Genomic DNA, 27,471 nt, shown 5'->3' with positions numbered 1-27,471 from the left:
AGGATAAAAGTTAAGTTCCTTTGGAGTTCAAAACAAGGACAAAGGGCAACTGTAAAGGAAGTAAACCAAAAAACGCTGAGTTCTACATTAGAACAGGACAAGAGCAAGACCACTGTGAAGCATCGAACATCGTGAGTGATTTCTTTTCAAAGCAATCCAATTCTTTATAAAGTTCTAAGGAAAGGACAGGCCTGAAAACTGTATGGGTGTGTGTTTGAGAAGAGACAGACAGACAGTAAAAATAAAAAAATAAAATTAAAAAAAAAGGAAAGCTTGGTTTTTCTTTTTTAAAATGAGCCTACGAAACATGAGATATTCTATTATGCTATGCCTTTAAGACAAAGAATGTTACAAAGTAATGTTAATGAATATACACTTGACCCTTGAACAAGGGTTTGCACAGGTCCACTTAAATGTAAATTTTTTCCAATACCTGTAACTGTTCCAATCTGTGGTTGGGAGTCCACAGATGAGGAGGGACAACTGTATGCACTGATCTATGCCATTTTATATAAGGGATTTGAGCATCCTCTGATTTTGGTCATTGAGCGGGGGTCCTAAACCAACACCCACAGATACCAAGAGACAACCAGGTTTGGGGGGAGTCAAACGTTACACTCAGATTTGACTGCATGGAGGTCAGTGCCCCTAATCACTGTGTTGTTCAAGAGTCAACTGCACTTTATTATCCCAGAACACTGGTTGGCAAAGGTAAAACAAGGTAATGAAACTGGGTCTGAATCCCAACTTGGCTATTTGGCTGCTGTGTGACTTTGGGTTGCCTTACCTCTACCTGTTTTCTCTTGCATAAAATGAGAATACTATCTCCACTTCACTGTGTTGTTCTGAAAATGAAATGAAGCAATAAATACAATACAATTAACAAATACTTCCATGCCCTTTCCACAATACCATCCACTTTCTTCAATTCTTAAATCTATTCAGAACATGGTTATTGCTCATATACCAACTGTATATGTAAAGTCATGCTGGCAATTTTCCTAAAGGATGGAGGAAAAGATGGCTTTTAATTTGTAATGTTGAAGCAGTAAAGAGGGAACCTCCTTCATGCTACTGTCTATAATACAAAAAGTAGTAAACAACCGGTCCTTTTGTGGTAATAGCTGCAAGCAAAACTTGACTTTAGTTCTACTTTCTGGGCATTAGTTTCCCCAACTGTTTTTGTTGGTTTTGTTTTGTTTTGTTTTGTTTAAGAAATTAAGCCAAGTTCCTTCCTGTTTCTGGGAACTTGTCATCTCCCTCACCTATCCCATTTACAACTTCACATACAAAAAAGTTCATGTCACACGACAGGAAAAGCTCCCAACCACAATGCCACTGCAGAGAGTCCAAGGTCGTCAGAAATTCAGCTACATAAACATCTCTACAGCCTTCGAAAGTCCTCCAAGGATACCCCAAAAATACAGCAAAATAATACTAAGGATACTTCTAATATGTTCCCTTTCTACCTTGAGGCCCAGAAAAAGGTAAGAATTTTGCTAGCCGAGCAGAGGAACATGGGTTTATCTTCTGTAAATTCCATAATCCACCCACTCCAGGAATCTTCATTAATGGGGATTTGTTTCTAAATTTCCTCCTTGAATAGCAGATATAAAACAATTTTTACCACACAATGAGAATGGAGAACACAATATGGTTATGTAATAAGGGTGGGATGGGGGAGACCACACCAATATACACGAAAATATTAACACAGGTGGTATATCACAAGGTAATACAGACTGAAGGGTGATTATTTCCTGCTGTTTGTTTTTTAAAATTCTCTATAATGTATATACTTTTAAAGAAAAAAGTTTTTAAATGATCAAAAAATGTAAAATATCTTTATGTCTACGATACATAAAACTCAGGGTTTCCTAGAAAGGAATAACCTAAAACACTCAAAAAGTCTATATCCAAAATTTCCCTTTTTTAAGGTATAAAAAACTCGTGGCTATTAGTGTCACTGCAAGAAGAAAAAGTAAAATTAGCACACATTATGAAATATAAAAGCTTTGTGAATCAGCTGTCTTGAGAAGCTTATCCAAAATATAGATAAGTGGTAAAATAAAGGGGGCATGCAGCCCAATCACGTTGACATTATTTTTTGTTCAGTTCCTGCAGAAGTTCAACTATCATACAGACCTTAAGTAGACATTTCTTAAATAAAACATTTTTATGAGAGCATATTATTTGTTACCAATTGCCAAATCCAACAACAGAGAAAGACATTTTTAGACATCCACCTGAATATGCTTTTGAGGACCAGCAAAAACAGCTCAATGTGAAAATGACAGCAGCTTCCAGGAGAATGGTTAAGACACTTACCATCTTAAACATGTTCAAATTATTCATTGCAGAATCAATTCTGTGGCCCTAAGAGGATTCTGATTTCCCTTCTCCCACTGGTTTTCCAGATGTCCTAGCTCAAGTCACTTTGATCTCTTTACCTCAAAATGATTTTAAATGTCTAAAATCTTTTTTCTTCTCAATTCCTCATACGACACTTCTTATCAACAACAGCCTTCATTCAGTCTTTCAAATAAAAACCACCCTATTTACCAAATTTCTTTTATATATTTGAAAAGGAAATAGAACTCTGGAGAGTTAGAAAGCTCTTTGGTTTTATGGTTCAAAATAGTCTCCTTAAGTCGTATTACTATTCTGTAGAGGATATTATTCAGCCATTAAAAATTACATTGTAGGAAAATACTTGATGATACTAAAAGATATTCAAGATCCATTAAGTGAAAAAACTGACAAAATGGAGCAAAACGTATTTCTATACACATGAATACATTCATAAAAAACAAACTGAAAGTCCAACCAAAATGTTAAACGTTGGTTTCATCTCTGGGTAACAAAATTACAGCTGATTTTTATTTTCTTCTTTTTGCTCTTACTATCAAAAGCATGCTTACTGCAAAAAAAATTACTTTTGTTTAAAAAAATGTTTCCAATTCTACCCAGGGAATAGTCATAGGAAAGGAAAAAAACAACAACAAAAGAGCAAGCAACCAACCAACATCACAGTAAAGTATGTTATATAATACATACCTTCCACCACCCCCGACCCCTTATTTAACAGCTTGGCATCTTTTCACAGGGCAGAAAATTTTTTTTAACCAGCCCCGGCTCTTGAATACCTAAAACTTCTTTATCATGAGATTCCTAATTCCTGATTTACTTTTTTTTTTAAATTACTTATTGTTGTTCAATTACAGTTGTCTGACTTTTTTTCTGTTTTATCTCCACTGATAAAACTACTTTATACCAAATTCTGTAACATACAATTGAGGGATCTCATCAGAAAGTGACATGACTATTCTTATTTTATCATTCCATCAACTTCCATTTTACAAAATAATAAACTGACAGGACCAAGGCTTCACAAAATTATTTGCTAACTTCTAGATAATCAAGAATTAATACCCATTTCCCAAGCTGTCCCACTCCCTACCCCTCACACCCCCCAAGTATTTTTAATTCATTTTCCATGGCCTTCTAATGAAATAAGACATTTTCCACTCTTGTCAATGAAGATAAACTGGCAATATAGTTACAAGAATAACAGATTTCATAACACAGTCCTTTGGGAAGGAACCAAATGGTGGTATATATCTGGTATGACCCACACGCCCTATGACGTAAGAATAAAGCTGAATACAATGCTCTTCCCTTTCCACCTTCACATTTCCATTCATCAATGGGGGTATTTGGCCCAAATCACAGACGCCTAGATGGTACCTCCATAATTAAAGAAAAACTGATGATTCAAAGAATTCCTGAAAGATGCTTTAAGACACCTTTCCCAGGGTGCCATTTTTAATCCACAAAAATGTTTATCTTTTGAAAATCAACCCAGGAAATAAATGTTTGATATCATGTTATTTAAATACTAAAAGCCCATCAGAAACACTTCAGAGCACAGCCAGAAAAACTCTTAACCTACATCTTTCCCCACCCCGAAGGGGTAAAGGAACAGAGCTTTGAATTTTGTCAATACTTTTAACAGTCAACAGAATGCATTGATTTTATTTTAAAAAGTTAAAATAGAGTACCACATATATTCACGTTCTCATTTTTCTTATTAATTCAAGTATGCCCTGCTGCTATTCAGGAACACTCCAAAGAGAGGCACTTACTTCCTGATTATGCATTCAAATAAATGCATGACATGCATTTCACTTTCTTAAGAAAATAACTAGTAGAAACCATGTTACTGCAACATCATGGCTGAAGTCATGCCGAAGTCAAAATTGTAATACCTGAGATAACTCCCTTGGCTACACTGGACTTACATTAAGGCAATAATATTACCCACTGTAACTTAAAAGTATTATTATCCTGGCTAGTGTTATTTATTTTTGTGAGTTTAATAAGATAGCCAAAAATACTTAAAAAGAGAAGCTTTTTCAAAATCACAGGAAACATTAAAATTTAATAAGCTCACTTTCCTTCCCTCACTTCCAAGCTGGCTACAGCAGAACCCAAGTCTCTGCAGAGCAGCATATGCTCACACAAGGGTAGCGATCCAGAAACAGACCGCATCCTTGACACATCCCAAGTCAAAGGAAATGCGTCCTCCACTCAAGAGACTTACAGTTTAAGTCAGACAGACAACCTTAAGACATAAAACACCCAAATGACAACCAGTTAATGATTTTTTGGAATTGATATTTTGCTTTTCTACTCAAGTTAAATGAAGAGCAAAAGAAAATAAATTGTGACAGTGGAGGAATGAGGGTCAATAATGAACAAGTTTTAAATTAATCACAGTCTTCAGGAACATACGAAGGGTAGGATTTAGAGTGGGAACACTTCTAACAACAGACCCAGCCAGGGGAATCACATGAAAAGAAATAGCCACAAAAGTAAGAGGAGAAAACAGGATGAAAAATCTACCAAGATGGCAAGGGGAAAAGGCAGGATAACATGAGAAGCCAGAACGCAAAGCAAGAATATGAGAAATGTCAGCTGATTTCTTGTGAGGTTTAATTTCTTGTAAAGAAAGTGATTACACTACTCTGAAATCCTAATTGACTTAACTTTAATCTTTTTCAAAATGTTAAATGTTTCTCTGCTATTGCTCTTCCAGAGCATCATCATTATTATTAACACTTCTGAAACCCATACTCAACATTCTAGGTCAGGAATACTTGTCATTTTTCTCTTGTGAAATAGTCAACAGCCCATATATAAGGTCAAGCTCATGACTGCAACCTGATTAAAACCACACTAATAAGACCAAATTACAATGCAATCTCTCTCACATATCCATATAAAACTTCGAAAAGCTATACTTCAAGTCCTTATATCATAAACTTGGCAGACTGACTCTACTATGCCTCCTATCTACCTCTCAAATAGTCACTGACAGCTGCTTTGTCCTGATCACATCTGCCTTTTAACGTCTGTCGTCCCGGCTGCCTGTATCAGATGTGGGTACATCAGTCTGAAGCTGTCAACATCTGCACTGGAGAGGATACCAATTTTCACCTCTTTCAATCTGACTCTAGTCATTGCCAGGGAGAAAATTATGCTTCAAGAGCCTGACAGCTTATGTTCAATATCCATCCTTTTGTCAGGGATAAAATATATCATTTTCCTTAAAACTGCCTTTCCAAGATTCGTAACGAAAAGCTATATGCATGCACACCTACTTACATATGTGCACGTGCACACATGTGAACACATGTGTGCACATACTCCCCTCTCCACGTGTTTCCCCCCATATAGAAGTCATTCAAGCTGACCAGGGAACATGGCATCAATGTCTTCCATTTTACTATATAATTAATGAGATATATATAAAAGAATGTCTCTTAATTAATATCCATTAAAAACCCTCACTACCTGTCCCTTCTTTATGATACTGTCCTAAAGAAACCGTCAGTTTTATCTGACTTGGCAATGCTGTGCTTTCAAGATATGAAAAGCTAAGAAGTTGTCTGTGCAACAAGACCATTGAAGAGTATGCTCTCCAATCAATTACAGCTGCTAAGATCACAGACATGCTAGCAAACTCAATAGTTTTAAATCTCTTGTTTTAGACCAGTGAATACTGCCTTCTTGCTCTAAAAATGCCATTTCTACAGAAAAAAAGTGGTTCTTGTAACAATTGAGACAGTACTGAATAACACTGACTGTTATCAAAAAGTTGAAGTCCTGCTCCTACTCAAAAATAATGCACTTTCATTATAATCCAAGTTTATCTGAAATGGAATCACGATCTGAAAACCAGAACTTAAAAAGAAAGCCTCCAAAAAAACATCCTAAGACAAATAGTGCCTAAATATAAATAGACATGAAAGGAGGGAAACTATAAGCCAAACATTAAAGTTATCTGCTTTCTACTTATTAGACAAAAAAACCCTCTATTTTTACCTCCTGGCCATTTGGGGAGAAGGTGTATGTAGGTGTAACTATTAAATGTCTTTTCAGTCTGGGAGAGGAGGCTGCAGTGAGCTATCCAGATGTTTTCATGCTGTCTGTCACGTGAGTAACAGCGCACACACACGAAAGAGGGCTTCCTGGTTAATGGTGTGGCAGTCAGGGAAGAAAATTCAAGCCAAATGGTCTGGAAAGCAGTAAAAGTCACTGGCTTTACCTACAACCCTTGCTCAGTTCAACAGAACTCTACCACCATTTGCACAACTATCATAAATCTGGTCCCACCATTAAAACCACTACAGACACATGCAATCATGTCTTGATTTTCAACTCCAAGAAAATTCTACATCTGCAATATCAGTCGATAAATGATTGGAAATCTAAAAAATCAGCACCTCTGGCCCAATAGGCCTTGTCTCAATTTTTGAAAACCTGGTAGAATTCCAATGAATAAGAAAACCAACAGGGCTTCAACAAATCAACAAAGAAGCACTTCTCACTGTTATTACCTACCACTGCCCTAAGGGCTCTCACAAACACCATTACGTTTCAGATACGGTAACTAAGATACATGAAGAAACAGCATCAATTAGCTCCAAATAATGCAAAATTTTTAGAAGTAGCATTTTATACCTATTAAAATAGCAAAAAAATTTAATGAACTATCCCATTAGTACTTGTCAAGAACAATTTATTTCTATTCGACATCACTTTATTTTACCTCCTATTCCTTTAAAGAACTCTCCTCCCCTTCTCTCTTGTCCTGGGGTGGACATGTGGTCCAGGCTGGCTAACCAGTCTCCTCTGGCAATAGAACTGGTTCAGGGCCGAGCAAAACCCAAGCAAAGCAAACCAGTCCACTCTATGACTATGATGTAGACACTGAGGAAGAAAAGCTCTTTCTCTGCTGGAATGACAAAGCTAGGATGACCACTTCAAACTAGAGGTGGGCATATTTTCCATGTGTACACATGAAATTAGAAGTAAACTAAAATACACGGAGGCAAGTGATGAAGAAAGCCTCATACCCTCTGAGTCAGTCTCATCCAGCCATGCCTGAACGCAGTATCTACAGGTCCTCAAAATGTCATTTTGTTCAATGTTGTTTCAATATAACATTGATTTTTAAAAAATGATTCCCAGCCAGGGCCACTGCTGTGTGGAGTTTGCACATCTCCCCACATCCACATGGGCTTTCTCTGTGTACTCCAGCTTTCTGCCGCATCCCAAAGATGTGCACATGAGGTGAATTCATGCATCTACATTGTCCTAGTATAAGAGAAGGTGGGTGTGGGTGTGAGTGGCTCTGCAACAGAAAGGCGTCCTGTCCAGGGTGGGTCCCACCTTACACCCTGAGCTGCTGGGATACGCTTCAGCCACCCACAACCCTGAACTAAAATAAGCAGCTTGGAAAATAATTCTCATGTTTTTATTAATCTTTCTCAATTATTTGTGTAACTCACATTTATTTCAATGTTTAATATTACAAGTGTTTGGGGTCTTTACTTAAAAGTTTGACAGTGCTTTTGTGACTAGAAATATGCCACAGGAACCTAACTCTTGTTTATATCAATTAGCCTACAGTAAAACTGATTTCATTACATGTTGTTTCATTTAAAATCTCGGTTTCCAAGAACCTATCAATGACATTAAGTGAGGACTTACTGTACTCCTGAAATCCCCAATTATAAAGGTCCATAAACTCCCCTTTTGCATAAACAAGTTTTGGGTAAACAAACTGAATTTCTGTAACTTATAATTGCTAATATGTGAACATTAGCAAACTGAAGATATAACCCTACTAGGGAACAATTTACTAGTACATTTTAAAAGCCCTAAAACCTATGTTCCTGAAGAAACTTTCTGAATGGTACTTCCATAGGTAGACACATACATAACACTTCAAACTGTACATTGATTTGTGCACTCTGCCATAAATGAATTTTATTCATAAAAAGAGATGTGTGCCCCTATATTCCTGCAAACATACCTTAAGGATACATATATGGTTGTTTTTTTAAAGGAAAGCACTATATACACATGGTGCTCATGTACTGCAACATTAATAATTTATATCAAAAACATAAAAACAGCCCTGGCTGGTGTGGCTTACGGGACTGAGTGCCCGCCTGCAAACCAAAGGATCACGAGTTCAATTCCCAGTCAGGGCATATGCCTGGGTTACAGGCCAGGTCCCCAGTAGGGAGCATGCAAGAGGCAACCACATGCTGATGTTTCTCTTTCTCCCTCCCCTCCCCTCTCTAAAAGTAATCACCCCCTGTCTGCTAGAAGACAGTCCAGTCTCTCTTCATCAGAGACGAAACACAGTCATCCAGCAGCTCTTTCCCTACTCTGGTTTCTCCGACACAAGCTTTCTCCCAGGAAATCCATCGTTACCCAGTACACCAACCATCGATTTGGCTCCTTTACTGAGCAGAATGTCATTACAACCAGTGCAGGAACACATAAAAGTGTACCTCAGCTTCTTTGGGCCTTCTCTCCATCCACCCAAAATGCCTGTGAGCTACTGTAGGCAAGAAGTTACTGGTGTAGCAGCAAGTCTCTGACTTGGTCTTTGAAGTGCAACTGTGAATTGTAACCAATGGATTAAAAATCCCTGTTTTAGTAGAAGCTATTCCTCATCACTCCACTTCTCACTGACCATCGCTGGTCCTCTTTTTAAAATGTCTCTCTTTTTTCAAACAAGTGTCATTTAGGCTTCTCAACCCTGTCCCTTGATGTCTCCTACCCAGCTGAGAGCCCTCATTTTCTCATCAGAGCCCTATCTGAGGATTCATAATATGCATTTAGATACTTTTTTCTAGGTGTTGTTAAGCATATATACGTATGAGGAGTAACTACTAATGTGTATTAGTATATAACCATATAATAATACATATATACCCATATAATGGGTATTTTGGGATGATGAAAATATTCTAAGTAATGGTGATAGCTGCAAAACTTTGTGAATATACTAAAAATCGCCAAGTTATACACTTTAAAAGGGTGAATTTTGTGTTATGTAAATTATATCTTTTTTTTTTAAGGTAAGATTTGCCACCTCTACCCCTGTATTTACATTCAGCACTGGGAAGTAAAATATTTAATTTTTGAGATAACATTTTCTCACACACTTCTTTGAGAACACAGTCAATTATCTTCCTAAAACACTTAAGTGCCTATCATGGACCAAAAACCATGACAGGTACCACAGAGAATGGTCATCAGACCAAGACAGAACCTGCCCTGTTGGAGCCTAAAGAGTGGAAGATGACAAATTATTTAGCTGCCACTGTGATAAGAGATAGGAATAAAAAGTATAAAGTATAAATAATTCAGGGTGGGAGTTGGGGTGGTAGGATCCCCAAAAGAGAAACGAGCACATCTAAGAGGCACATGTATGCCTCAACCCATATAAGGTAGTTACAACAACTAGTTTGGACTGATTGGCAGTACAACAAAACCCCTAGATCACCGGGATTTGGATGCCATGCAATTGACAACTGGCTCCCATCTACCACTTGAGGCTCACTTGGCTATTTCAATGGCCCTGAGATAAAGTGACCCTGCATTTATATATGCGCATCTTTACCCACTGGCTATGCTAACGATAACATTTTGGTATACTCACAAATGTTTGTGTTTATTATTCATGTAATCAGGAGCAAATACAAGGAGAAAATTAAGTTTTGCTGAAATAGTATATACATTCAACTCTGGTTATTAATTATGATTGCATAGAGAGCACACTGCTCATACAAACTCAAAGATAAAGAAGGTCTAATTTTTGGCTCAAAAGAGTTATAAATAAATCTTTTTGAATACAGTAAGCTCATACCTTTGCCCTGGGCAGGTGGCTCAGTTGGTGGGAGTGTCATCCCATACACTAAAAGGCTGCAGGTTCAATTCCCAGTCAGGGCACATACTCAGGTCACGTGTTCGGTCCCCAGTCGGGGTGCACACAGGAGGCAATCAATCAATGTTTCCCTCTCATATCAATGCTTCTCTCTCTACCCCCTCTCTCTAAATCAATAAACATATCCTCGGGTATGGATTAAAAAAATAAACTAGTATCTTTAACAGTCTGGGAAAACCCTAGATTCGTGGTCAACTAACTATAGTCTGTGGGTTAAATCTGGTCCACGTTTTATAAGTAAGTTTTACTGTAAACCAGCCATGCCCATTTATTTATGGATTTTCATAGCTGCTTTCTCAATACAACTGCAGAACTGAACAGCATCAAGAGAGATCTTATCACCAAAAGTATTTCCTACCTTGCCCTTCATAAAGAAAAAAAAAATGCTACCCTGTATTATAGACAAAAGTAGTCCACACTGATTGAGAACAAAGAAATCTTCCCATATCCTTTAGCAATCAAGTTCCAGTGGAAAAGCAATAGACTTGAAGTACAAAGAATTCTAACTACTTCATTAGTCAGTCTACTATGAAGCTCTAGGTAAATCACAATTACTCTGTGTTTTACACACCAATAAAATTCAGAGAATTTAGGTCAGTTTTGCCTAAGTGCTCAGGGCCACTGAAGACAGGCCTGGGTAAGGTGTTTGTATTATTTTTTTTCAACCTAACAAATTATCCTAAAAGTTGGTAGCTCAAAATAAACATATTTATTGTCTCCCTGATTTCTGGTCAGAAATTCGGGGTTGGTTGGAGCTCCTATCATCCAAAACTTGACTGAAGCTGGACGATCTGCTTCCAAAGTGGCTTACTCACATGCTCAGCAAACTGGTGCCGACTGCTGGCAGGAGACCTCAGTTCCTCTCCATTGGAGCTCCTGAGTATCCTCATAATATAGCAGCCAGTTTCCCCCACACTGAATAATCCATGAGAATGAGCTAGGTGAATACTATACACTTTTTATGACTTTCCTTTGAAAGTGCATTGTATCACTTCCACCACATTCTATCTTTTACAGAGAGTCTCTAAGTTCAACACACATTTAAAAGGATCAAAATTGGGCTTCACTTTTTAAGGAAAGGGTATCAAAGAATCTGTAGATATATTAACACCACTACAGGGTTTCAAATAATAAGTAAACACTTGCAACATTGTAACTGACAAAGCTTGGTTGATTAAAGAATCTGTGCTTAACCATTTTCATAATATGTATTCTTTGTTCTATTTATGATAGGAGAGACATTTCAACACCATTTGTTAAGTCTCCAAAGAAAGTAAGCCAACAGAAAAAAGCAAGGCACTTCAGCTCTTCATATCTGATGCAGTAATGATGATGAGAGGCAGTTATATTTGTTTTAGTCCCCCCGCCAGGAAAAGGCAATTTATGGTGAATAGATCATGATCATAACTAATTGCAAAGTTGGGCTAGAACAGACAAGTACTTATGATTCAGAGTCACATAAAAGATTTTCTCAGATATAAACAAAAACAACAAGAAAACAAATTTAGAAATGCATTCAAAATTGGGGGGGGATGTATTCTTACCATGAGTGCTACAGATTTGCATCAGAGAAACTTCTGAAATAAGAAACATTTACAGAGTGAAAAAGTTACCTGCAACAACTAAATGTATTTTGAAAATAAATGTCTTAGTTACTAGACTTAGTTACTTTGGCCCAAGTTCAGAACTTGGCCAAATTCATCTGTTATTATTGAAGTTTCATTACAGGGGGCAAAAAGCCTATGGAATAAAATTTTCACAGAGGACAATGAAGTAATAACCATCCTGATTTTCTCACAAGCAGCTCAAAAAATTGTCTTGAACTGAACAATTAAACTGCTTTAAAATAAATTAATTCAAAACCCTTTGTATTGGATTGAATAGTGTCCCCCAAAATTCATGTCTACCAGAAGCTGTGAAAGTAGTCTTATCTGGAAACAGGGTCTTTGCAGATATAATCAAGGTAAGATGAAGTCACATTGGATTAGAGTGGACCCTAAGTCAATGACTGATATACTTATCAGAGGGAACTTTGAACACTGGCACGCAGGGAGAATGCCACGTGACAACAAAGTCAGAGGCTGAAGTGATATGTCTACAAGCCAAGGAACACCAAGGATGCCAGCAACCATAGAGCTAGGAAAAAGCATGGAACAGATTCTTCCTCTGAGTCCCCAAGAAAGAATCCAACCTGACACCTTGACTTCAGACATCTGGCCACCAGATATGTAAGAGAATAAATTTCTGTTCTAAGCCAAGTGTGTAATAACTTATATATTACAGCCTAAGGAAACCAATACATCCACTTAGCTAGTATTATGAATTTAAATAATCTCATCATTTGCAGTATCAGAAATACTGATCTTCAGCTTGAAAACTGAGAAAAATATTTACCATTCAAGGTTTTTAATTCAAAAATTCAGAACTAAAGATGGCATCTCTCACTTAACCCATTACCCCTTTTAGGGTACTGACCCAGGGATGAATTTGACGTAAGGCCCCAAAGGACTACGCATGCACATTACTGTCAGCCATCAGAGATCCACTGACATTCTCCCAAAGGCCAGTCAGCAAAACACCTGCACAGAGTAGGGGCTCAGTTCCCCTTAGCTGATATCCAACAGCCCTACAGAAAGCTATGTCTTTGCTGAAGTTCTCCTGCTGGATCACAAGTTTAACACAAGCCCACAGGTTACAAGAAGCTAATTTTTCACATTTAAGTCCTCTTATCATACTTGTAGCCTCAGAGTGGTGACGGTGTTTCTAACAGTAACTACTGATAGGTAACCTCTGAGTATAATTTTACCTTCTACTAACTCTGAGTTTTCCCGAAACATGATTTTTTTAGGCTCACATCCAATTTATTTCAAACTCGAACCAGTGCAAATATATATGTATGCTTGACTCAACATACCAGTCTGACAGAATGGGGCAATTTCTATGGTATTTTCAGAATTACTGGACATTTTTCCATTTTATCACTCATACCTTCAGCATGAACTAAAAAAAAGTATTACACAGGATAAAAGGAAAACTTCTGCCCCATTTATTTTCTATCGAATTGTGTTACAACATTTCTAAGACTCAACTTTTACTTGGAACAACCAAGAGAAGTAGATTCAGATTCTCAAAAAAAATGTTCCTCTACTACCTCTCCTGATTAAAATTTCAGCCACTACAACTTCATATGTCTCCAATAACTGAATATTACTAGTAACTGAGCAACTGGCAAGCATAAGAATGAGAATATTGCCCCGGCTGGTGTGGCTCAGTGGATTGAGCACCAGCCTGCAAACCAAAGGGTCTCCAGTTTGATTCTCAGGGCACATGCCTGGGTTGTGGGCCAGGTCCCCAGTCGGTGGTGTGCAAGAGGCAACCACATACTGATATTTCTTTCCCTCTCTTCTTCCTCCCTTCCCCTCTCTCAAATAAATAAATAAAATTTATTTTAAAAATGGGAATATTGACCTCAAAAAGTCACCTTCAAGAATTCATTTTCTGGAAAGGCCTGCCTCTCTATATATAAAAAGCAAAATTAACCTACCTTGTTTTCGAACATCTTCTACAGCAGCCACAAGCTCCTCCTTGAGAAACTGACTCTCCTTTGCAATTTTATCCCCTTTCTCCAAGAAATTCTCAGTTGCTTGTTCAACAGATGCAGCCAAAACATGGGCCTTCTTAGAACGACCTCTCTTCTTATTAGAGGGCCCCTTACTATTAGTGTTTACCAGAGTCGTAACCTAAAAGTTCCATTTTAAAAAATTAAACTGCAATCAATTAAAATGAAAATAACAAAAAGACTAACATCTTTAAAGATAGCAACTATAAATTCATAAAAATGAAACATTACATCTATGAGATTCCATTAAGCTTTAAAAAATAACATAGAACTCTCTCCATATTTAAAATATATAATAATGACCCTCTATTTAGTTTCCAAAATAATTTAGCTCTCAATGTGTAAGATAAGAAATATAATAAATATTTTAATTCCTCAAACATGATCATTTGGTTTTTAGCTTCATTTTATAAATAAAAACTAAATTAGAAACAAGTCAGGCATCTCTACTTGTTTTCATGTCATCAGTAAGTTCCGGGGAGGGTGGAGGGAGGTATAAGAGGGTATGGAGGGATAAATGGTGATGGAAGATTTGACTTGGGATGGTGAACACAATACAATATACAGATGATATGTTATAGCATTGTACACCTGAAACCAATATAATTTTATTAACTAATGTCACCCCTAATAAATTCAATTTTTTAAAACATTCCAGAAAGAGGTCAACAGTGAACTTGGCTTTATCTGGAGGTCACATTTTTCCCATTTCAACCTATGCAAAATGTTTTAAGATAACTTACTCCTGAAATCTTTCCACAGTTTATTCACACAAATTTCAGCAATTAATTAGTGGAGGCCCTTAAGAAAAAGACAGCTGTCCAAAGTAGCCTCCCATGAGGGTGTTTTAGGTCCCAGAACATTAACCACCATAAATACATATAATACCAGATAATCTGTACAATGAAGACAACTAAAGATTGGTTATTAGCATCATCTGTCTTAACACAAAGACCTACTGGCAGCTGCTGTAGATGGGCTCCAATAAAGTAAATATACCTGAGTCTTACTGCACAGGGCTATATATTTTTAAAAACATGTGTACATACATATGTATGTGTGTGTATGTGTATATATATATATTTATTTATAGTATTAGCTTGTATTTATCAGTTGGAATGGAGCTTTTTAAAGGATAGCACATAGCACTACATTTTGTCTGCCTCTCTCTCTCTCTCTTTCTCTCTCTCTCTCACACACACACACACACACACACAAACTGTGCCAGAACAGTAAAAGCACTAAGCTAGTTGCTAACAGTTAATGAAATGTCATTACACTGTGATACTGTATTTGTAACAGAACGTACCAAACCTATACCCTCACATTACATTACCTGCTAATACACTATGAAAGGTATTAAACAGGAAGAAGAGACTTAACACTCAAGGCTCCATATCCCATCTTTCTTGGATGTTCCAAGAAAAGAGTGACGCCAAGAAAACGTCTGCAAAGCGCAAACATCTGGAAGTTGCAGTGCATACTACTGGCCCGTATTGTTGCCAGCAAGACTGAAAGGTTGTTTCTAAAGGGTTAAATGAATCCACACAACAATATTTAATTATCAGTGGAGGCAAATCATGTAAGTACTATCAACCTAAACTCAAGCACTCAAATTAACCTTTGAACTAAATAACCCTGCTCTGTTTGTTTACCCAGACCTGCTGCTATGGAACCCTGTTATCAAACAACTGTGTACTCCGAGTTTTCAGATTCTTACCTGTGTCACGAGAGGCTCCAACAGTCTTTCAACTGCCAGAGTCCTGATCTCTAGACTTTTGGGGTCCCATTTGAAGTTTATGTTGCCTGCGTGGACAGCAGTCATTTCTGAAACAGAAACAGAAAAACAAAGTCAGGTAAACATTAAACACAAACAATGAATTATGTAACAAATCTCCTACTTAAGGACTTGTGTATCAAGAAAGCTACATTCACTACAAAATGAAAAAAAATTCTTACTAGCCTGCATATGAAGGCCCAGTAAGTCCTAGGACCTATTAAGATTTCAAGTTTACAAAAATTAGAGGTACTCCAAGAGGGCACTCCCAAACATGTAGAGCTTTTACCTTTGGGCTTCCCTGGCACCAAGACAGTTCTACTTCCAGTTTTTCCACACCAAAAGGAGGACGAAAAGCTACAGTGAAAGAAGACTAATACAAAAGAATCTTATTTTTCTTACTGCACAATATTTACAGTATAGTATTGCCTAAACATTACACAGAACACCTTGCCTTACTCTATTAAAACATAAGGCTTAAGTCTGATGCCCTCTGCACCTACAGCGATTATCATTCACAGTCAGAAATCTCAAGAAACAGTCAAACATCACTGTATCGGTATCAAAGTAAACTTCCATTAGACAGAGGCGTTAAGACTAGGGGGAAAGACTTCAATGAAAACACCAAGCAGTTAGGTTTTGCTTCTAATAGTGCCTTAAAGATTAAAGACAAAAAGATAGGAGAGCAGTGTAGTTGAAGTAAACACAAATAAACTTTCCAAACAACGCACTGTTGACAGAACTTTAAAACCAAAAAGGGTCCATTCTTATAACTAAAAAATTCAACTTCTAGAATTTTATCTAAATGAAATATTGAGATGCATGTTAAAAACCTGGATAACATAATGTTCACAACTGCACTGTATGATATAATCATTAAAAATTGTAAACTACCCGTCAAACACATCATTTAATAAATCACAACCAGCCAACAATCAGTACTCCTCAAAAAAAGGCTTATTCCAGGTCTGAGATTAACAAGCAGTTGTGCAGAAAGCAAGAAAGGGCACAAAAATTAACACAATCATATCAAAAAGACACCGGAACCGAAGGCTCTACTGCCCAAATTTACAACTTGAGTATCAAGAACAATGACTGTTAACTGACCACTGATAGACCGACCCATCCTATGACAAAAGAAAGAAGGTAGAAGAAATTTCTTTACCATGAATGTAGACTAGGGTTAGGAAATGACCATTTTGCAAACCCCAGTGTAATAACTGACTCAGGTAAGTATTATCAATGAATATTAACACCATTAGGTGAAGGGGTACTGGGGAACAGGATATCTGTCAGGTGCCAAAGTACCACCTGACAGATGACCCAGTAATTGCAAAGAGGTAAGAAGTACCTTTACAACATTGAAATTTAGTAGTCATGTCCTTAAACAAATTAACAAAGCATTGCAAATAATGAAACACCTGATATTATATGCTCCCTAATATGATAAAATATAAAGTGTCCTACATTACCTATAAAGTATTCTTGATGAAAAAAAAACTTCTGTTTTTCAAGAGCCTCAGTGTTACTATAAACTGAGCACCAATAGTCGTGCAACAGCAAAATTAAATGTTCACCTTCAGTCCAATGAAGCCTCTCTGTGAGGATTCTACACCTTTTTCAATGCCATGGATCCCTGTGCAGTCTATTACCACCTATAGAGCAACTTGTCCCATTGAAATAAAGTAAAAAGAAATGGACAAATTTAATTTCAACAATACATTTTCTTTAACACAATATACTTAAAATATTTTTAAAACATATAATCAGAATTTTTAAAAATTTACTAGAGATATTTTACGTAGGTGCTAAGTGTTCAAAATCTGGGATGTTTCGCACTTAGGGCACATTTAAATATAAACAAGACACTTCGAGTGCTCTAGAGCCACATGTGACTAATGGCTTCTGTACTGGACAGTGCAGCTAGAGACCCTTTCCTGGAACGTTTTTTAAATGCATGAAATACAATTCAAAGGTTTATAAAGGAAACACATATTAAAATTTAGCTATCAAAATACAAACAAATGTACAATACAGCAATATAGGTGCTTCATTACTAACATTAAACAAAATCTGGTAAGAAATCTTGTATCTACTTGAAAGTAATAAGCATGCACATTTTTTCAATACATCATAATATAATTAATTACTGCAGACACGAAAAACACTGAAATTCCTACTGGTAACAAAGTTACAGATTCAACTTAAAACTGGTTCGTTATCTACATTAATACAGAAGGAAATGCTAAATTCCTGTTGGTAAAAACAAAGACAAAATTTTTCTAATGTAAAGTCAACTGCAGATTAAGAAACCACCCTAATCTAGACTGAATTTCAAGTTTATAGGAAATATATGTTTATAGAGGATACAGATGCATGGTTTAAAAAAATACCCACCATGAGGAAACAAATACAGAATATACAGCATTCTAAACAGACAATGAGGCCTTAACTATTCAGTCAACATTTAAGAGGAGAAGATGGGAAGACTATTGTAGACTATAAGGACCAGGAGATGTAAGAATCTAATACATGTATCCAGTTTGAAGCCTGGTTTGAAACAAACAGCTATTAAGTTGGCTGAAGGAAAACTGGTAAATTGTTAATATTTATTAAATATTAGTTGATATTATGAAATTACTGCTCAGTTTCATAGGTGTGATGATGAAATTGTGGCTATGTACAAAAAGGACTATTTTTAGGAGATGCATGTTGAAATATTTAGGGGTAAAGTGTCAAAATGACTGCAATTTTCAAATGGTTCAGCAAAAGTGAAAACATACATACAGTAATAAAGAAATTATAAAAAATATTCATAATTGTTACCTCTGGGTGGAGAACACATGACTAGGCAGATTTATTCACAGATTTTTTTAAAATATATTTATTGATTATGCTATTACAGTTGTCCCATTCCCCCCCCTCACTCCACTCCATCCTGCCCACCCCCTCCCTCCCACATTCCCCCCCTATAGTTCATGTCCATGGGTCATACTTATAAGTTCTTTGGCTTCTACATTTCCTACACTATTCTTACCCTCCCCCTGTCTATTTTCCACCTATCATCTATGCTACTTATTCTCTGTACCTTTCCCCCCCTCTCCCCCTCCCACTCCCCTATTGACACCCCGCCATGTGATCTCCATCCCTATGGTTCTGTTCCTGTTCTAGTTGTTTGCCTAGTTTGCTCCTGTTTTTGTTTTAGGTGTGGTCGTTAATAACTGTGAGTTTGCTGTCATTTTTACTGTTCCTATTTTTGATCTTCTTTTTCTTAGGTAACTCCCTTTAACATTTCATATAATAAGGGCTTGGTGATGATGAACTTCTTTAACTTGACCTTATCTGAGCAGCACTTTATCTTCCCTTCCATTCTAAATGATAGCTTTGCTGGATACAGTAATCTTGGATGTAGGTCCTTGCGTTTCATCTTGGGTAATGTAATTATGATGTGCCTTGGTGTGTTCCTCCTTGGGTCCAGCTTCTTTGGGACTCTCTGAGCTTCCTGGACTCCCTGGAAGTCTGTTTCCTTTGCCAAATTAGGGAAGTTCTCCTTCATTATTTGTTCAAATAAGTTTTCAATTTTTTGTTCTTCCTCTTCTCCTGGCACCCCTATAATTTGGATGTTGGAACGTTTCGAGATGTCCTGGAGGTTCCTAAGCCTCTCCTCATTTTTCCGAATTCTTGTTTCTTCATTCTTTTGTGGTTGGATGTTTCTTTCTTCTTTCTGGTCCACACCATTGATTTGAGTCCCAGTTTCCTTCGCATCACTATTGGTTCCCTGTACATTTTCCTTTGTTTCTCTTAGCATAGGCTTCATTTTTTTCATCTATTTTTTGAACAGATTCAACCAATTCTGTGAGCATCTTGATAACCAGTGCTTTGAACTGTGCATCCGATAGGTTGGCTATCTCTTTGTCACTTAGTTGTATTTTTTCTGGAGCTTTGAAGTGTTCTGTCATTTGGGCCTTTTTTGTTTGTTTGTCTTGGCGCGTCTGTTACTTTAAGGGGCGGAGCCTTAGGTGTTCACCCGGGCGGGGGTAACGCTGGTCGCTGCCCTGTGACACTGTACGTGGGGGAGGGGCCAAGAGGGAACAATGGCGCCCGCTTCACTCTCCTTCGGATTTCAATCTTTCACTCCAATACCCACAATCAAACTGGGCCCCTCTGGTGCTGGTTCCCCAGTGGGTGGGCTTGTGCACACTCCAGGCCCCTGTGGGTCTCTCCAATGACCTCTCCCGTGAGGCTGGGAGTCTCTCCTGCTGCCGCCCCAACCCCCACGGGCGCTTTCAATCAAAAGTTTGAGGCTTTATTTCCCCGCGCTGGAGCCCTGGGTTGCGAGGTCTGCTTCGCTCCCCGCCGTTCGCCCGGTTTATCTGTGTGCGAATGTGGGGCCCCAGGGTACTACCCGCTGCTCTGCCTGCCCCATTCTCCACCACTCTGAGTCCGGCCCTCTCGGTTTATCTGCGCGAATGTGTGGCCGCAGGGTCTGCTAGTGCTCGGACTGCCTGCTCCATTCATCCCACACTCCGCCAGTCTCAGTCCCGCCACAGCCACGCGAGTCCTCTCCACCCCGGTGCCCATCTCCGCCCCTCCTACGGGTCTAGATGAATGTTTATTTTTTATTTCCTTGGTGTCGGACCCCTTGCCGTTCGATTCTCTGTCAGTTCTGATTGTGCGAGGAGGCGCAGTGTGTCTACCTACGCCGCCATCTTGGTTCTCCCACAGATTTATTCTTTTAGCTTCTTAGAAATTTTATACATAAAATTTCTCCTTTAAAAACTGGAGGAGTCCTAACTGGTATGGCTCAATGGGTTGGCTGTTCTCTGCCAAACAGAAAGGTCAAGGCACATGCCTGGGTTGCGGGATATGAGAGAGGCAACCAATGGATGTTTCTTTTCTCTCCCTCTCTCCTTCCCTCCCTGCCTTCTCCTCTCTAAAAATAAATAAATAAATTCTCCTTTAAAAAATGGAGGCGCCCTGGCCAGGTAGCTAGTTGATTGTCATCCAGATATACCAGGGTTGCAGGGCTGATCCCGGGTCAGTGCACACACAAAAATCAACCAATGAATGCATAACCAGGTGGAACAACAAATTGATGTTTCCTTCTCTCTCTCTCTCTCTCTCTCTCTCTCAAATTAAAAAAAAATGTTTTTAATGGGGCAAAGTTGTAGAAGTTTATGAGTAAATGTTCAAAATACATACTGCTGAAGATGTATATTCATATACAATATGCAATATGAAGTATAACTGCAGGGGGGAAGATATCTGGATGTAAAAACCAAAATATTAACAATAACATTGTCCCTAAGAGTTGGGGGTGGTGGGTAGTTTTAACATTCCATGTTGCTTAACTGTATTTTCTGATATTATAAAACTACACAGGTATTTAGAAAGTCATTTTTGTAATAAAAAGGAGAACCTTTATTTTACAAGATGTAAAAAGGCTGATGCAATCAAAAGGCATGCTTATCACTAACCCCTTTGAACGTGTTTCCTCATTTATAAAATAAGGTATTGCCTTCAGAGGGTTTTGTGAAGATTAAATGAAAGTAGATTATAATCTACTGGAAAATATGAGAATCCATGAACCCATGCTAATATGAATACAGGAGAAAAGTTCTCCCATACAGAAGAGCACCAACTAATAAATGTAAAAGAAATAATGTATTTAGAAAAAAACATCTCCTCTTAGGAACCATCATAATAACTGATTCAGGCAAGAATCATCAAAGAATGCTAAATGGAGTAGGTGAAAATTTACTAAGAAACCGAGTATTTATTTATACAGTCTCATGGTAACTCCCAAGAGAAACCTGGCAGATACCACCTTTATCAAGTGATCAAAATTAATATCCCCAATAATGGGACAAACTGACATCATGTACCTCTTTATAAGACACACTCTAAGAGCACTGGCTGGTGTGGCTCAGTGGATTGAGCACCGGCCTGTGAACCAAAAGGTCACAGGTTTGATTTCCAGTCAAAAAATACACCCTGAGAAACGATACATCACTTTCTGTTGGTATTTCCTACCAAAATTACATAACCTCAATCTCATCACGAGGAAACATCAAACTCAAAGTGAGGGATACTCAACAAAATAACTGACTATAGTCTTCAAAAATCAAGGTAAGAAAAACAAAGATAGATTAAAAAATTCTTCCAGATTAAAGGACATTAAAAAGATGACAACTAAATGCAGTCATTCTGGATGGAAATTGTACTGGGAAAAACAATTTTTTTTTTGAAAGTTAAACATTTTTTTATTGTTTATGCTATTACAGTTGTCCCAACTTTTCCTCTTTACCCTCTCCCCCCAGCCCACCCTCTGGAAGAAAAAAATATTGAAACAATTAATAAAATTTGAAAATGGATTATGAATTAGATATTGTATCAATATTAAATTTTTTAATTTTCATCACTATACTATAATGAGCATGATGTCTGCAACTTTCTTATAGTTCAGAAAAAATGTATTAAATACATGTACATATACAGAGAGGAACGGAAAGTGGGAGAGAGAGTTGGAAGAAGGGAGGGAGGGAAAGTATGAGGAAAATGGGAAAAAGAGGGATAGGAAGGGAGAAAGGATGGAGAAAGAGGGGTAGGAGGAGAGGAGGAATAGAGAGAAAGGGGAAAAGCAAAGGAGAGGAATAGAGGAAAAGAAGAAAAGGAGGGGAAAGGCAAGAGATATCTTGAAATGTGGCTAGTGTGCCTGAAGAATTGTTTTTTTAATTTCATTTTAATTGTTAAAATCTATATTAAAATGACCAGTACAAGATAAAAAAGCACATATCTGTGACTAGACCACTCTTGACAACTTTAATATAAAAATATCTTGCCCTGGCTGGTGGGGTCAGTGGATTGCGCACCAAGTAGCCTGCAAACCAAAGGGAAGCCAGTTCGATTCCCAGTCAGGGCACAATCCCTGGGTTGCAGGCCAGGTCCCCAGTAGGAGGTGCACAAGAGGCAATCACACACTGATGTCTCTCCCTCTCTACCTCCCTCCCCCTCTCTAAAACTAAATAAAATCTTTTTAAAAATTAAAAAAAAAATACCTGTTTTCATCATCTCCCATAAACGCATGCTTGAGTGACAATGAAGAGGTAGATATTTTGAAAATATCAGCACAGGTATCATGTAACATTTGACCAAGACTTATCTAACCATCAAAAAATTCTAGAATCACTGGAGATGGGGTGCCAAAAGGAATTCAGATTTGCTTAATCTGGTAATACAGAATGCCAGTTTCCAGGGAATTTGTTTCATTCCATGTGGGCAAATGTGCTCTCCACACATATTATGTCAGGCCTACACTTTAGTTTTTAAAGGTTATTTGTCCACTAAGCTGATCAGCCCAAATCAGTAAACTTTTAAAGTTTGAAAGTTTAAACTAAAGATGAAGTACTATAGATTGCTAAAGGGCTAATAACAATTCAAGCAAATGTCATCAAATGTCACAGATAAGACTTTTCGGAAAGAATGATTTACCCCATGGATTTCTTATCCTAGCATTCCACAGCCTCTGCATCAACACAAATATAACAGAAAACCTTTCAAGGGTTGTAGAGGGAGGGAGGCAAGAGAGAACTAAAGCCGGTCAGCCTACCCCCTGCCTGGGGAAAAGCACTAGGCCTGAGGAGTTGGCAACTTGAAAACCAGCAAATCAAGGTCCAAGCAGTACACACGCATCCTATTGCTTTAGAACCCACAGCTCAGGCCCACTTTTCCTACCTGAACAAAACTGGGAACCAAGATGAGAGTACTGGTCTGAGAGATAGGGTCTCAGGCCGAGGGAAGCTGTGGAGAAGAAGGAGATACCTGGAAGGTGGAGGAAAGAGGGAAGAAGCTGCCCAAGGTGAGCCTGCAAACACTGGGCAAGCTCAGTCAGGAAAAAAGAAAAAGAACAGAAAAAGCCTTTTGAAACTTGGAGAAACAGCGAGAGAAAGAGTAAGAGTCTCCTGAATATTTATTTGCACAGATGTTAATAATCTTTTTAAAGCCTTCCTGGTCTCCTCTTTTCCTAATTTTGATACTTTGGGTTACAAAATGATTTCACTTTCTTAACTCCAATAAAGGCAGAGTATAAGCATAATAATGAATTGCCAATGGCACCTGACTCTATGCTAGATGTTAGGGACTGCTAGGAGGGACCAGGACTGGTTAATCAGGAATACATGTGCCCAGCTGCCCAGCAGCTCTAGGCAATCTCTATCATGCAAACCCAGGGTTAGCAAGTCATCGGATTTTTCAAGAGATCTAGAGATGCAGATTTTCACATGAAATCTCCCAACTTTAAACATTGGCAAAACTAGTTCCAAAAAATTTTACCATTGTGTGGGTCAAGCAAACATGTCTGAGTACTAGGCTTGCCCTGTTTGACAACACTTTGCAACTACTGTACAAGATTCTCCCCTAAAATCCCTTCCAATTCTTCATTCCAGAACTCCACATCCTCTTAAGTAATTAATGTCTCTGAGGAGGTCTCTAGGCATCCCCACAGAAGTTCACCAGATGCACGCTCCCACTGAAGGTGTTAAGGCAAGGACTGACTCACTCACTCACTCACTCACTCACTCACTCACTCACACTGAGAAACCTGAAACACACTAACACTTGAAAATTGGGCACCCATTCAGTGTGTTTTCAAGGCTTTCATTAACCGTGATGGAAGCAGACTCCCCTGCACAGCATCTTTAATCAAAGGCCCTGCCAAGGGTGACACTGAACACTATTCAACTATACTAGAGAGCCAAGTTATACTTTTGGTGACCCCAACGCTAAAAGGATTCCAAAAAGTAGAAGTATTTAAAATCTAATGAGAATATGTTCTCTGGAAAGAACACAGCTTCTGGTACTAGCTTTGTCACTACTTATTAGCTGACTTTGGGCAATCACTTCACCTCTCTGGATCCTCAGCTTCCTCATCTATAAAATGAAAGAGGTTAAACTGTAAACTCCAAGTCCTTCCAGCCCTGAAATTCTAGTATTCCTTTCATTTATATTATCTCTCCATAGCCTCTGTATTGTTTTATTAAGTGTAATGAATTTTCTCCAGGTTTGGCCTGTGGACTTTGTAGCTATATTTTAAGTTTAAGGATGATAACTATGCTTATGTTTTCTTTATATCCCTTAAGTTGCTGGCAAGGAAAATGCTTTATGCAGAGCAAACACAGTATTAGTTGAACTGAACTTATGCAACCTGATTTTAAAATATTTACAAGCCTACGAAGACAAAGCTCCTGCCTTAATCTTAGTCATATCTCTGCTTCTCTACAATTAATGATATTGTTTAGAGTAGCTAAACAAATAAGTTTTAAACTCCTGGCAGTTTCTAAGTTTTCCAATTAACTTACAGAGCACTCCTTCACAAGATCTATTACAAAACCTACTAGAGTTAGCCAACCTTAATGAATTACAACGACCTTAGGTTTTTCCAGGAGGAATCAAGCTTAGTGGAACTAAATAAAAAGTTAAACTGTAGTTATTCAGTTTTCATTACCTTATAAACAGCAATCCTGGCTATAAAGCAAAAGTTCACTATAAATTCAGAAAGGAAAAGAGATGTAGGCATTTGACCAGCAACCTTTATGATAGAGAAATGAAGAAGCAAGCAGAAAACAAAAGCACAGCTCCATCAGAACTAAGGAGACTGACTGCTGGCAAACTGCCTCTTTCACGCAAAGAGCTACATACTTTCTTCAAAGACATTAAATGTTCATTTACAACAGAATGGCCACATCATTCTTAAACCATGTCTGCTCCAAAGCTTTAGAATATCTTTACTATGCTACTCAATGCCAGTTTTTTTTTTTTTAACAGCAAGGTTAAGGTAATGCAATGTTAGGATGGTTCATTTAAATGCAAATCAGAAAATTTAGTCTTAAGAGTACCCACAGTAACATTATCTGTCACACTGCAGAAGATATAGGACTGTGGATTACCAGTGCAGTCACAAGGATGCCAGGTTGCTTTTGCATTAAACAGAGTTAACACAGCTATTGGAATCTCAACTCTGAAATCTCCCAGTAACTGTCAAAAAAACAAAAAACAAAAAAGCCCCACACAGATCAAGGTAACCCTTGTAATTAAGAATCACCTGCCTCTTTTACTAAATCCTCTAAGCCTGTCACCTTCTACTGGTTGGGGATTGAGGGAGGAGGGGTGGAAGGGGGTTAACAAAGCAAGAGGTATAAAAACATACATGTTCCATGTAAACAAAAGAAAATTTATGGTATTTTCCCCAAAGGTGTAGTCTTTCTAATCACAAATACAGTATCATGGTCCAAAAAAAAATGCTTAGCCTCGATGAAAACTAAGAGTCAAACACATTCGGAAAACTTCCCCATCTACTGTAGAGTAACTGGATTAAATAAGCCATCGCTTACATCCATCTACTCATCATATACGTTTTATATCAGGCACTTATATGGCACATAGAAGTTGCCAATCTCCTTCCAGGTACATAAATCTATGAGAAAAACGGCACTTGGCTAGGCTTTATTATTTTTTTAAGATTTGACTTATGATTACAGTTATTTTTGAAGGTAATTATTTGTTAATCATAACAAAACATTTAATCACTCTCATTGTTCCTTTTCTTCTTTTCTTGAGGCAATGGGGAACACAGGGGCAGCAAAAGGAAAGAACTGCCCTGGCAGAGGCATCAGGAGACACAATGGTTACCAAAAACACTACGCAACGGGTAAGAGGTAAACCTTAAAAAAAGGTTCAGCCAGCCACTTAGCCACTCAATCAGCAAATCCTTGAGTGTCTTATCCATACAGGCACTATTCCAGACAGCACAGAACAAGACCAAAAACTACCTTCATGAAACATACACTACAGTAATGGCATAAATACAACAGTATCAGTGCTAGGAAAAAAATTAATCAGGGTAACGGAAATGAAGCTCTGTACGGTCCTTCAAGGGCCTTTCTGTTTTGATAACATTTGAGGTGAAATCTGAAAGACATGGAAGAGGCAGTCATGTGAGTGTCCGGGGAAAAGCATTATAGGCAGAGGGACCAGAGACAAGGCAGCATCTCCTAGGACGTAGAAAAAAAAGAAAAACAACGTGGCTGGAGCACAGAGCAAGAGGTGGTGAGAGATCAAGTGAAGGAACAAAAATAAACAAACGAAAAGCTCCAGAAGTGACTATTTGCAGTGAGGACTGGATACCTATGTTCATTTACTTAGCTTCCACCCCACATGACTGAGACCATTAACAACGGAAGTGTTTAATAGAAAACTGCACTCAGCCCTCCTGACAGACAACTGACGTGGACGGATGCACAGGAGGTCCCTATTTCCGTAAGAAACTGGATGACTCTGTTCTGAGAAGAAAAGGAAGGAAGATGAAACCAAGTATTTGGACTGGAGGCACAAGAGAAAAGAGACAAAAGGAAAAAGAGGTTTTTGTTTTAAAACAATGGGACTAAAAGACAAACTTTAACACAGCTGAGGAGAAGCCTACAGGAAGAAGAGGACTCTAGTTTTCTTGGGAGAGCCAGGAGAAAAGATGCCTGCACTTTACTAGAGTCTACAAAGTTACCCAGACTGTGTGAGAAAACAAGAAAGAATTGTCTCTAAAACTGGCATTGTAGAATATGTATCTTTGATGACCTGTTTTGTCATTCATTAACTCACCCAGGACTGACCAATTACCATGTCCCAGGATCCTGCTAGGTGGTAGGGACACAAAGACCAATTAGAAACCTCTACCAGATCATCACAGCAATTAATGATTAAGTACAAAACGGA

At 38.0% G+C, this 27,471-nt stretch overlaps 1 protein-coding gene across 1 annotated transcript in view; it reads right to left on the bottom strand.

Moving 5' to 3' along the window:
• Positions 1-27,471, bottom strand: part of CTNNA1 (catenin alpha 1) — a 167,475-nt gene that overhangs the window by 123,369 nt on the left and 16,635 nt on the right. The window contains exons 2-3 of the mRNA XM_053913257.1: positions 15,652-15,758; positions 13,857-14,052 (exon numbers count right to left, since the gene is read on the bottom strand). Of these exons, the coding sequence (XP_053769232.1) occupies positions 13,857-14,052; positions 15,652-15,756 (301 nt within the window). The 5' untranslated portion in view covers positions 15,757-15,758. The remainder of the gene's footprint in view (positions 1-13,856; positions 14,053-15,651; positions 15,759-27,471) is intronic.

Source organism: Desmodus rotundus, chromosome 10, assembly GCF_022682495.2.
Source record: "Desmodus rotundus isolate HL8 chromosome 10, HLdesRot8A.1, whole genome shotgun sequence".
NCBI classification, from domain to species: Eukaryota; Metazoa; Chordata; class Mammalia; order Chiroptera; family Phyllostomidae; genus Desmodus; species Desmodus rotundus.
The sequence above is the reverse complement of the archived record's forward strand: the minus strand, read 5'-3'. Positions and strand labels throughout refer to the sequence as shown.